At 43.9% G+C, this 13,400-nt stretch overlaps 1 protein-coding gene across 1 annotated transcript in view; it reads left to right on the top strand.

Annotated features, from left to right (window-relative positions):
* Positions 1–13,400, top strand: part of GLG1 (golgi glycoprotein 1) — a gene marked incomplete at its 5' end in the record, with an annotated part of 83,424 nt that overhangs the window by 49,518 nt on the left and 20,506 nt on the right. The window contains 4 exons of the mRNA XM_082489642.1: positions 5,129–5,332; positions 5,969–6,040; positions 8,306–8,489; positions 10,351–10,565. Coding sequence (XP_082345768.1) covers positions 5,129–5,332; positions 5,969–6,040; positions 8,306–8,489; positions 10,351–10,565 — 675 coding nt within the window. The remainder of the gene's footprint in view (positions 1–5,128; positions 5,333–5,968; positions 6,041–8,305; positions 8,490–10,350; positions 10,566–13,400) is intronic.

Here is a 13,400-nt window from a genome sequence, read left to right on the forward strand (position 1 = left end):
CCTGGACACCTGAGGAGGGTGATGGGAGAAGAGATTCATCTCTCTCTCTTTTTTTATGGAAATAAGCTGCTAGACTGCTAACTCCATCCACACCAGGCGGCTAGTAGATGCAGTATGATAGCTTCATCGTAGTAACTGGGATAAACTGGCCTTTTTAACTGTAAAAGGCGCTTCAGTAGGTATTCCGGAATTACATTGCTTCTTGAAGCCCCTCTGCTAGCTAACTGTTTTCCTTTTCTAGGCTTCCTTTTTTTTGTTTTAGTTTGCTTTCTACTTGCTAAATGAATTCTGTTCCTGCTGGGTTTCTTGCTTCTGATGTGGTGTTTTCTGTGCTTTCTTTTCCACGTTTCTTTTTTCTTTTTTTTTTTTTTTTTTCTTTCTCTGTAAGAGCAATAAAGTTCAGCGTAGAAGTCTCAATCTGACTGTAGACTTCATTTCGCTGTATAAAGCAGAAAGGCTGGGAATGTTTCATTTGAAAGTATTAAGTTTTGTAATATGCCTGTGTTGTGGGATGGTGGTGTGTTGTGTTTTGGTTTTTTCTTTCAGTTAATGGAGAAATACTTAATAGTGGTTTCAGTCACCTTTCAAGTTGGCTGTTGTGCTTGATAGCGAATTTGGTCTGCTGGTGTTTAAAGCTTGCTTTGTCTTCATGCCATAGGAATCCAGTTTGAAATTGGTAGTTGCAATGGAGCTTTTCTTCTTGGACAGCCTGAGCTGCTTTCCCAGTCCTGGTAACGTCCAGGATTGTATCAAACTGGTGGGCAGTGTATAGTTGCCCAGATGCTGGATTTAGCCAGGATGTCTGAACTGGAGTTGGTCTTTGCCATAATGAAAGCTACATAAGTGTCAATTGCACATCTGTTGTAGTAATTTACCAGATAATAGTAAGTTTCAGATGCCTAAAAAAAGACACATCAGGGGACCATTGTTTTCTTCCTTGTTTCCCACCCCTAAGTGCTTCCAGTACAGTTGCTCTCACTCTTCCCCTAGTTTCATAGAAGTAGCGGACTCAGGGGAAACGAGTCTAAATGGGAAGGGATGATAACATTCAGCTCAGTCTTTGTTTACCTAGTGTAGTATTATAGCAGTGTACTATCAGCTGAAGTACTGGGATTTAGCTAATCTGAGAGCCATCGCTGTAACCCCAGGTTCATAACCCCAATGTTGGGGTTAGCCGGGTGGAATGCCAAACTGGAACTTTGGATAGATCTGCTGGGTGGTTTTCCATAGTCTGCCAGCTCTGGCTCCAGCAACTCGGCACAGCCCTTCAGTGCAAGGTGCTGTGCCGATAAGACAGGTTGTTTTACACTCCTGCCTGCTGCTCCTGTCTCCTTTTGACTCTTATCTGTTCACTTTTCTGGCTTCTGTCTGCAAGTCTGCAGCTACAACAGTCATGAACTCAAGGCATGTCAGGTTTCAGACAGAATAAAGTCTTTTCTGGGGGAGCTCCTGAAAATGGCAGAAGAAGAAACAAGAATTGTTGATGGAAAAGGAATAGTAAGCTGTGTGCCCGGAGTGTGAATCTTGGTCATAGGTATTAAAATCTCCCGAAGCATTGAGCTGAAGGGGGCTTGCTTGGGCACATTTAGAACTTAGTTCCATTTCTCTGTGGCTCAACGTGCGGTAGGACAGTATTGGAAAGCTGCTTGTATCCTTTGTGGATCTAAATGTATCTTTTCATAAAACCATGCAGAGTTTCAAGGCACTCCAGAGTAGATAATTATCTAGTACGTTTATCAGATCTTTGTAACTTTCAGTTAAAATTCTCCACTTAAGACTGATAGTGGTGGTGAGGCAACAATTCCAAGAAATGTGTGTGGTTTTTAGATCTAATCTCTTATATTTCAGTGTGTTGCGCTGAAGAGATGAGACCTAGACTCTGTCAGCCCCTGCAGCAGTTTTGAGGAGTCCTGACTTGTGGAGTGAACTTAGGTCTTCAACTCTAAGGTGGAGGCTTTCTGACAATGGGGTAGAATAGAGGATAATAATAGAGGAAAAGCTTTGTTGGCATTCATTCCACAGCAGAGCCACAGCAGGCATTGGTACCCTTGTATGTCCCAGGCATCCAGTGCCAGAGCAGGACCGGGAGAGCTCGTGCCGTGGGATGCCAACCCTTGGCTTTGGTGCCTCCGAAGCTGAGCTGGCCCCGCAGGACTGGTGGCACACAGAGTGCAGGTGGGAACAGGCAGCCCTGTGTGGTGTAGAGCCACAAAGTGAAGCTGGTACCGCAAATGTGTGTCAAAGCTGTCCGGCCATCCTTAGGACGAGCCTGTTCAAACTTTTTATTGCCAGCTGCTTTAGGAAAAGATGGCTGAGTACAGCCATACACACATTTGTTTTCCTCTTCAATCTGCAATAGAATCATAGAACGATTTATGCTGGAAGGGACCTTAAAGACCATACAGTTCCACCCCTTGCCATGGGCAGGAACGCCTCCCACCAGCCCAGGTTGCTCCAAGCTGCATCCAACCTGGCCTTGAACACCTCTAGGGATGGGGCAGCCACAGCAATTTGTTCCAGTGCCTCACTGCCCTCACAGTGAAAAATTTCTTCCTAATATCTAATCTAAATCTCCCCTCTTCCAGTTTGAAGCCATTCCCCGTCATCCTATCACTACATGCCCTTGTAAAAAGTCCTTCTTCAGCTTTCTTGTAGGTGCCCTTTAGGTACCAGAAAGCTACTGTGTGGTCTCCCCAGAGACCTCAGCTTCTCCAGGCTGAACAACCCTGTACGATCTGAAATGCAGTAGGTGTTAGCCTGTAATTAAAGCTTGAATTAACATATTTCTAAATCTCATCTGTAAAGTCCCATCTATACTCTGTTTGGCCAGCAGCATGGCTGCCTTCACGCGCTTGTGAAGAAATGAAGAGTCAGGACCTCCTTAAGATGGCTTAACTAGCCAGCACTGGCACTCAGAGACTTCATCTGCCTTACTGACCCCAGATCAGGTCAGTAAATCTCCCCAAAGAGTCTCAGGTGGGCACAGGAACACTAACAGCATCCCAAGTAGGCAGGTAAATGCTTGGAGGTAGCGGGGAAGAGCAGGACTGCACCTTTCGGGAGCCAGCTGCGTTGACTTGTGTGTGTTTCTATTTCTGTGAAGTCTGACATGTTTTATAATTGCTGTAATACAGGGTAGCAGAGTAGCCAGCCTGCAGGATGATCTACCTGCATGTAAAAATTGTATTTGCAAAGTAATGCAATAAATTAGTCATTTTACTATTGCATTTCAGGGACACAATACAAACATTCAGCATCCAGCATATAGAAATCCGCTTTCGCTACACTACTAAAAATAGGTTTACTTTCATATAGTATAACTCTGCCTGGGAATCTAGACCCATGTTGCAAGAAACCCGGGAACTTCAGGTTTTCCTAGTGGGAAGAGCTTGTCTTGTGCCCTCCTTGCTGGCTTGTAAGGGGGGACTGCAGGCGATTGAGAATAATCTAGGCCTGCCTTGCCTCCCAGCTGCAACTTCACCTGGGCTGGAGGAAAAACTGCTTAAAATGGTTGGCTTCGATCATTTACTCTTGCCAGCTCTTCAGTTGTAATTACTGCCTGTGACTGACCACCAGGATTTGCAGAACAGTGTTTGTATTCGGTGTGGTTATGGATAAATGGCAATTTTAAGTAATGTGGTGAGCGTACTAGTAACTAGTATTCCTCAGATCCCCTTTGGGTTCAATCCTAAAGGGACTGTTGATATATAATTACACTTAGAAGATGCTGGTATCTGGCCAGTACGTGGAGCTGGCCAGTTCCCACTCAAAGAAAAGACCAAATCAAAATATGGAGGTTTGGGATGTGTGGTTTTGGGGGTGTGTGTGTTTGGGTGTTTTGTTTTTTTTTTTTTTAAGGAGAAAACTACTTTTAGCCCTTTTGAAACTGATTATACTTCTGGGTCGTGTTGACAACTTTGTAATCGGCCAATTCTGCTGGTGCTCCAAGTGTAGCAGAGTTAAAACAGGAATCAAAGGCTGCCTGGCTGCGGAGATGTGGCAGAACAAAAAGGTTTGGAAGAGTTACATGGCTTTGGATAGTTATGGCTGTGTTTTATGGAGACTGCTCTCTTACTCATGCCGCTGCATGGATGAATCTACTTGACAGAGAGAGCTGAAGGGGTAGCTCCTGAATGGCTACGGTAAATGCCAGGTTGAGTGATTCAGATGTTTGCAAATCTTCATGCCATCTATACTCCAGATAATCTGATAGAAATTTAGTAGCAATATCCCAGAACAGCGTAAGTTAAGGTGGTCTTCACAGGAAAAACTTGCAGAAGCCTTGAGAGATCTGGTTCAGAAGACCTCTTGTTTTTAGAGGATTCAGACCTTCTACAGAGGTATAGGGGGAACAATTCTCTTTCTAAACACATAAAAAGGATGTAAGAAACTAAGCGGAGCTTAGATCAGCTTCATCCTGCCTCTTCTGGGCTTTCATAAAAAGTGTAGGCTCTCTACATCTATTGGCAGTCGCTGGTGATAGTCCAAAGTTGTTCACTGTCCTGCAGGCCTGAAGATTTGATGTACAGTACTGGGCTGGAACTGCTTTGTCCAAGACTTCATCTACCCTTGAATACTTTTTTTTTTTATTTATTCTCTTAGTGGAGGAATTAGCATTGAGAAGCCTACATTGGTCAAAGCTCCTTTGTGGTCTTCTTAGCATCCCTAATTATAACCACCCAAACTGAAGGCTCGTCTCGGCATGGAGGAACTATGATTTTTCTCTCCCCCAAGTGTGTTCTCAACGTGATGCTCTCACTCGCTGTTGCCATGGTGCGAAGAGAGCTATGTCAGATTAAAGATAATTTGGCCGTTTTGGTAAACTGCTCTGAGCAGTGTGACTAAGCAGTGATAATCTCATTAAGTCACATTAAAACAAACCCAGAGCATTGAAGGGGGAGGGGGGGGATTTCACGGTGACCATCAGCAGGATGGTGATGTATGAAGTGTGTGGATAGCAGGGACGCTAACTGTTGTGGCCTCTGAATGTAAATGCAGTTTAGGCCGAACTTTTGGAAGCCTATGTGTAGAAAGTTTGTTGCTTAATTTGTGGTGCGTAGCTTGAATCACAGATGACTGGATTATATAAGTGGTTGGTTACAGGTTTTGTCTTGCTCTTCTCGTGTAGGATGCCCACTCGCAAGGAGAGGTGGTGGCTTGCCTGGAAAAGGGTCTGGTAAAAGAGGCGGAGGAGACGGATCCTCGAGTTCAGGTTTCTGATCAGTGTAAGAAAGCGATTCTTCGTGTAGCTGAGCTGTCTTCGGATGACTTCCACTTGGACCGGCACCTCTACTTTGCATGCCGAGATGATAGAGAACGATTTTGTGAAAACGTGAGTAGTTTCCTCTTGCCTGCAGTAATCCATTAAAAAAACCAAAACCACATTAGAAGAAGGAACAGAACGGTAGAGCGGAGCCTGAGGAAGATCACGTGATACTGAAAAGACACCTTGTAACTGTCGTTTTGCAATAAATCTGGTATTAAATTCACTCACCCAACAAACAAGCCTTATTACCAGTGGGTTAATTAGCATAAATGGTTTAATGGGCATTAGAGCTGTTGTGACAGGGAGTGGAACGACTCACATGGGGAGGAGGCAGCAAAGGTGAGTGAGTGCTCCCTTCTGCAGCGGTAAGCTGTTGCACAAGGTTAGCCTGCTCTGACTCTCCTCGCAGCACTCCTTATCCCTGGAGCGATGAGCTGGAAAGCTGCATCGTTCCCTCTGAATTAGCTTGTATCAGCTGAGCGGCTTCTCGCTAAACGGGTGATGAACATGACCAGATATTTTTTTTAATGCAATAAAATTTAAAAGATTTTTATAGTATAGAAGCTATCACTGTCATTTGAAATATTAAAGTTAATATATTTCTAGTTTAAAAAAATAAATCTCTTGAGGTGTAGTTTAGCCTGCTCATTAAGCATTGCAAGTCTTATCTTTAGTGGCAAATGTTTCTGTTCTATTTCACAGACTCAGGCTGGGGAAGGCCGAGTCTACAAGTGCCTCTTTAATCACAAGTTTGAAGAATCAATGAGTGAAAAGGTAGGTATCTGTCTTAGTGAGACAAATCCTTAATGCAGAAATCGCCAGATCATTCATCAGTCCAGGCTACGTTATTCTTTTCCAGTGTTGAGGAAAATCCATCATCTAGTGGTTGGATAACCGACTGCTTTAACAGATGCTTTTACTTTGATATGTTTGTGTTTCCAGCTACGTGCTGATGGCTTGAATTAATTGTGTTCAAGTTACAGCCTTTAAAGTTAAGGATTTAAATAAATCAAAGCTTTTGGCTGGGTAATTTGGAAAGGTAGACGTGGAGCTCAAGTGGCAGCTCTGTGAGTGCTTAAAGTAGAAGTTGCACCATGCTGTGGTAAGCCTTGGGTAAATGCTGTCGTAACGTACAGATTAGATACAAAATGCCCCAGTGCCTCAGCACAGGAAGCTGCGTGCATTTCACTTCTCTTTTCAGGGCTACGAGTGTCTGACTACGAAGCAGCAAATTCTGTGGGAAAGATGTGCAGTTCAGTTACTGAGGTTTTCCGTATTTTTCCCGAAGATGTTGTTGAAAACAACAAAAAAGTTGCTCTGGAAAGCCAGACCTGAAAAGAGTTTGTATTGGCATAGGCATTCTGGGAAGGCAGCAATGCCTTCAGTGATTTCTGAAGCAGCATCATAGTGTTGGGGGATTATACGGAATTATATCATCTCTCTGAAAGGATACAAAGATGGATATCTGTAATGCCCTCTTCGGAGAAGCTCTGCTGAAGGAGCCCGATGCAGAGGCCTGGAGGGATCAGACTCATTTCCTTTTCTCTAAATGTATTAACTATCTGCGAGCTTAGTTCCAATTAACAAATTCAAAACTGAGAGAGTGATCCCTGAGGGCTTGAAACAAAGCTTCATTTTGTACAAGCGCGGTACTGAAATGGGCTGCTATTTCTGTTTAACCTGCTTTTGGTCGTACAGGGACAGTGGGGGTGTTTTGAGGGGTCTTTTCCATGGTCGACTGTCTGAGATGTGAATATGAGGTGCTGAGAGGTTAGACGAAGCTGTAGCAGACGGCTTGGGAGGGAGAGAGGGGTGGATGCTCTGCAGGCGCAGTTTTCAGAGCAGGAGGAACACAAAATCTAGTTCTCACTCTTGTGGCTGCCGAGGTTGGACCATTTGCAAAGTCATTAGTTTCGTAGAAGCTGTTACCCAGTAAAAAGTCCCTCTTTGCTGATGGCATCGGCTGCTGCATACACATGTAGCCGACAATAGCTGCCTAGTGGGTGGCTTGCTTTGTGTAAGCCAAAACTGCTCGCCAGGCTGGGCTCCCTGGCTGTACCCGACCTTCCCCGGCTTTGGGGGATGAGGTATCTGCGAGCCCGTACCTCCCTGTGTCCCGAGCTTTAAGTCTGTCCAGTTCTGAGTCTTGGCACAGAGATGGGGAGCATGAAAAAGGGGGTGGGAATATCTTGGAGCAGGATCTTCCAGGTCCTGCAGTAGGAATGGAAAGGTCAAAAACCTGATTTAAGGGAGAGAGAAGGGCTATAGGGCTTCTGTTCTTTGTGCTGAGATTGCTCCCTCTTCTCTCCACCCTACACATGGGCACTTTTCCTTCCTTTCAAATGGTCTGAGAATGTGCAAATTTGCTTGAGCTATTCTAAATGATCTGCTGCCCTTGGATTTAATTTTTGTGTAATTTAAACCAAAAGCTATGAAGCATAGCAGTGTTTTTACAGGCCCTTTTTTTTTTTTTCCTGAAATTTAGAGGGTTGTTCTCGCAGCTGCTGGGTTCGGGTTTGGCCACAGTGTACCCTCGTGAGCCTCACCGTTTGTGGAAAATGGCTAGAAATTCCCATGGTTAGACCGCTTTATCTGCTGTCAGCTGTTGGGCACGTTGCAGAACAAATCCAGAGAACACGCTGTTTTGTAAATGCGACTGGAAAAAGTTGTTTCTTGAGGGCATGGGCTGAGCATGTACCACAGCTGGGATAAATGTCAGCAACTGATCCTAGTTACCGAGAATGAGTCACACTCTCAGCCGTAGCTCTTCACAAAAAGCTGGATGAATGTGCAGTTTTAAGAAGCGCTCTGCGGAGAGCTGCTGCCTTTAAAACCCTTGATCTGCTGACCTCGGTGCGCATTAACTGTGTGGTTTCTATGAGACAAATGAAATTTAACCGTAGTCCAGCTTAAACGCGTGAATTTTAAAGCATCGGTTGTCTTTTGAAACACAACTTTGAAAACTTAACAGCAGCCGGTCTAGTGCTCTGCCGCCAGCGTGCAGAAGCTCATTCAGCCATCCCAATGTGTCTCCTGCAGTGTCGTGATGCGCTGACGACCCGCCAGAAGCTCATCGCTCAAGACTACAAAGTCAGTTACTCGCTGGCAAAGTCCTGTAAAAGCGATCTGAAGAAATACCGCTGTAACGTGGAGAACCTTCCCCGCTCTCGGGAAGCCAGGCTTTCCTATCTGTTGATGTGCTTAGAGTCTGCCGTGCACAGAGGTAAGTGGGGTTGAATCGAGAGATGGGACCTTGATTTCATGTTTCACTTGGACCTTCAAGTTCAACGTGTATGTGCAGTCCCCTTCTCTAAGAAACCTTTTCCAAACTTTGGTTCAGAGGCAAGTTTCCTCATCCTGATGCTTTCATCACTTGTTTGGAAGAGCAAACCTCTAACACTGACTCCTATTGTGTAGGCAAGAAATTTAAAATGCAAAACAGCAAATCCCACTTGGACTGATGATGTGTAATGGCAAATCCTTCTATTCACTGTGAATCCAAGCAGCTTTTTTTTCCTCCTTTATGTAGTAAGCATTAAATATGCTACTAGGTTAAAACAGAGAATAGAGAACCTGTCTATCATCACTCAGGGAAAGCCAGGGGATACTCAGTCCTCTGCCTGTTGTAAGTAATGTTCTTTCCTTGCAGTTCAGTAGCTTGGGTAAATGCCTTAACTTCTCTAACTCTAGTTTTTCCTATATAGAAGGAAGGTAAGTGTGAGAAATACTCCTTTTGTTCATTTAAGTTACTGTAAGCTGGAGAGGTCCTAACGCCAGTGCCTGTCCAAAAAGCGTTAGAAGGCCCTATGCAGCAGGACCATGCTAGAGCTTCTCTGTGAAATCGCTGTAAGATGTAAAACGACATGTTAATATCCTCTTAGATCTGCACTGGAGAATTGTTTGGTTTTCCCCTTGGCGTGCAGCTGGGCGGTTTCTGATTCGGCAGCAGGGCTGCATGCTGCGATGCCCCTGGCGCAGGAGCGACAGGCTGCTGTAACGCCATAAGCAATCTGTGCATTTGTGAGTTTGAAGAACTTGTTGCTTCTGATTGATGTGGAAATGCCGTGTCCTGTTTGTGGAAAAGTTGTGGGTTTGGTTTTTGGTTTTTGGTTTTTTTCCTTCTCCCTGCAGTAGGGCAGGTGCTTTCCTGAATTACATGCAGCAAACTGCTGTGAGGTTATTAACTTCCACTTGCACGGTGGAACGGGTTCTGCAGCGTGTGGCTCATACACAAAGCATAGCCCAGGAGGAATGCTAATTATTCCACACACCTCCACGTGTTTCTTCTATAACGCCTGGGAGCCCTGGTTGGGGTATAGGACCTCCGTTGCGCAGGGAGTTGTACGTGTGTGAATAGGTTGTGATAGAGGGCTGGGCGAGTGCATCGCAAAAAAGCCAGCATGTTCCTTTTGACTCCAAAAAACCCATCTACATTGGACTGCAGGAAGACTTACAGCAGATCTAAGCCTGTATTAAAGCTAGATTTCTGTACAACCGCAGCTGGTTTGTTAGACACTCTGTATATACTCTTGGTAACATGTTCTGGTTTTTTGGCTTCCTCAGCGAGTCTGTGCTGTTGCTGTAGGAAACCTTGTCCTCAGAAAATGTTTAACCTGCTGTCGGACAAATTCCTCCCCCAAATACATATCAAGGTGGTAAATTACCAGAGGTGATTTTCTGTTTCTGCAGTGGAAAAATGAGCCCTTGAGCATACAGGGAAGAGCTGACCTGTACTACAGAACTGCAGATCCACTGAGCATCTTCAGCTGTTCTTCAAAAGCATCTCCTGTAATGTGAAATCCAAAATAAGATTCTCCTAATCTTTCAGAAATCCTTTTTTTTTTTTTTCTTTTTTTTTTTTCAAATTTATGTGTTAAATCCATAGACTGGCTATTTTACAGGTTCAATTATATGCTGGGACCTACCATAACAACTGGTTTAATCCCCAGCACGTCTGCTCTAGCACACTTGGTGTTGTCCAGAGTGTGGACATCGCCCCCGTTTTTCCAACATGACGGTAGCATAGGTCAAGAAAGGCTCTGCTAAGCATAAATACTAAATCTCGTTGTCTTCTCTTGGCTCAGGTCGTCAAGTGAGCAGCGAGTGCCAGGGTGAAATGTTGGATTATCGGCGCATGCTGATGGAAGACTTCTCGCTGAGCCCAGAAATCATCCTGAGCTGCCGAGGGGAGATTGAACACCACTGCTCAGGCCTGCACCGCAAGGGTCGCACCCTGCATTGCCTGATGAAAGTCGTGCGGGGCGAAAAGGGAAACGTCGGGCTGAACTGTCAGCAGGCAGTAAGATGCTTTTCTATCACTCGCTTCTCGGTTGCTCAGTTGTTAACGAATCAGCGCTTCTAACCGTTTTGCCTTGTGATGGAGATTCTTCTGCTGGCTCTGCCAGCTACCAGTGAATGCTGGAGACGCTTGTGTCACTGTCATGGTATGAAGTGTATCTTGCAGCACATTATTAATGTCTTTTTTTGTTTTTCTTCAAAAAACACGTTTTGGATTGTTTTGCTCTGGATTTTGTACTGGATCTCCAGTAGTTCTCCAGCAGCTCTCAAGTCATGGAATTCACTCCTGGGTGCAAGATGTAGGGAAACTTAGTTGTTTTTTTGTTTTTTTTTTATAAGTGTTAAAACATTCCCTTTCCTTCCCCTTTCACCCTATGCCCTGTCCTTGGAAAAGCACTACATTTCTCAAAGCCCTTTTCCACTCAGTTTTATTTTTGCTATCTCATTCAGCTTAAATGGTCAAAATGGAACTTCAGGGATGGGTAGGTACAACGTACTGCTGTGCATCGTTATAGTTGCAGCCACTGGAGGATATGTCGTTCTTCTCCAGAATACCTCTTTAAAATGGGATTATTCTTTTGCCTTTTTTAAACTCTATTTTGGCCCAGATGCATCCTGTTTGTAGTCTCTTTAAATTGAAATCAATTATTTAATATTTTTTCAAGCTCATTAGTGCTTTTTAATGTAATATTAAATTTTTGTATTTAATACCTGCTTTTAATGACCCATGAGCCTGGAAGAGTGACGTCGATGCCAAAAATGGCTAAGGGGGATGTTAGCGCTGATGTAGGAGTTTGAGGAGATGTACGCTACTCCTGCAGTGTATGGAACCGCTGTAGTCCATTTTCCCTTTAAATGTAGCTTAAAGCCTGAGCCCAAAATGTTGCCAGCTTGTGTATGTTATACAAAGATAAATTAATATCTCTTACAGCTTTGTAAGGTATAGGATGCTTTTGTGATGAAGCTTATTTCTGTATAAATACCAGGTGTATTGGTGTGGCAGCTTGAACAGTTTGAGTCATTTCTGCCATGAGCTGTAGTGCATGACTTATGCTTCGCAACGTTAGCATGAAAAACTGAGTGCTTGTTTCTGTTTAAATATGAAATTGAACTTGCTGCCTCAGAACTGGATTATTTGCAATTTGTCAGACGATCAGTTCATCTTGGTAATAACTTGCAGATCATGAAGTGTTTGTTTGGAACAAGTCATAAGACAGGGGACCCCCAAAAGTGGTAAGAGATTTCAGACTTCTGGGGAAAAAGAACGTCTGTGGAAATCTGTAGGGTGTTTTTGTTTTTGTTTTTTTTTTTTTTCAGTTCTCTTGTGCTTAAGCTTCTGCTTTATTTTTGTACGGTAACTTGATGCAACAGTGGGACTTGTCCATGACTCCCCTTCAAGTTGAACAGCCTATGTTCTGTTCTCTGCGCAAAAGACAGCAGGAGCAAATTAAGTGTTGACTTTATAAAATACGGTTGGTTTGTCTGTATTTTTATGGGCAAGAGGAAATAGATGATTGCAAGAATAGGATAAACATTCCAATGCTCTGGGCTCCTGGGCGCTGGCATGGTGCTATTATATAGCTGCCTATGACTTCTGAGATACTAAATAATTTATTGTTGATATTTTTATATGTGAATGGTAATGGTTGTCTCAGCTGTCACTGGTTTTGTTCTGTTTTGATTTATTGTGTTAGAATGAGCTGCTTCCTTTTACATTCTATGGTAGGTGAATTATCTTTGTAAGGAAGAGAATATTCCAGATACTGTGCAGATTGTGCAAGAGACTCAGACTCACCTGTCATATGAGACTGGCGCATATGACAGGCTATGAAGAAGGCAAGTTAGAGGTCTTCATAGTAGCAGGAGCGACTTTTCGATACCTAGAGAGCACCTCTGACGTATGCTTCTGCTGAGCCACTGATGCTTTTCTGAAGCCAGTTTCCCAGTTTCTTTATTGCCATATGTCAGTATAGTTCGGTGTTTGAGACATGTGGATGATCTCAGAAGTGCTGCTTTGGAAAATTCATTCATGGGGAAAAGGTTGACCTGTGTTGAGGTTTCCAAAAACTAGTATGCAGACTGCATCAAAGAGCATGGACTGCTTTGTTTTGAGTTTCTTGTCTACAGTGAACATTGGTGAGAACTCCTGTGACTTCGTACCTCCAGTGGCTCCTCATCTGCAGATAGAACGGCTGCTTCGGCCATCTCCTGCTTGCTTACTTCTTGGCTTTATCCACACGGCTTCAGCCCAAGTCCAGCTAGACCAAAGCTGACTGATGGTGGTCCTTGCTTTCTGATGTTCTTGGGAAATTCTTATTTCAGGAACATAGTGCTGATGCTCTCTGATTGAACTTTGATGTGGCTGTTAGTGGCGGAACTACTGGTCTGTGGCATCTCTACCTTATCACCTGTGAAAAAAGAGGAAAAATGGTCGCTTTGGGCTTGTCCCAGCAGAGCTTGCTGCAGTGCTTTGGGCCCATCTCCAGATGTTGTCTTTTCTGTGTGGAGTCAAAAAACTTGTCTCTGTGCTTTTTGTAGCATCAGTAGGTAACGCTAATACAGCACTTTAATTTCTTCGCTAGCTCAAAGCGGTAGGACTAGTCTGGAAATTCTTCATTGCAGGAGCTGTATGACCAGACACACTTGCCTAGACTGTTTGCTTGAGGAAATTGGAACAGAAAACATCTAATTCAGATCTGGTTTTACTTACTGTCCTGTCTGTCAAGGTTTGTTCCAATTCTGCTTGCCTTTTGAAAGGAAGATGTTTGCCCATCTGCCAAAAACAACACAAAAAAAAATTCCCCAAACAACAAAACATAACCAAAGAACCTGAGTG

This window comes from Vanellus vanellus, assembly GCF_965231255.1.
Source record: "Vanellus vanellus genome assembly, chromosome: 12".
NCBI classification, from domain to species: Eukaryota; Metazoa; Chordata; class Aves; order Charadriiformes; family Charadriidae; genus Vanellus; species Vanellus vanellus.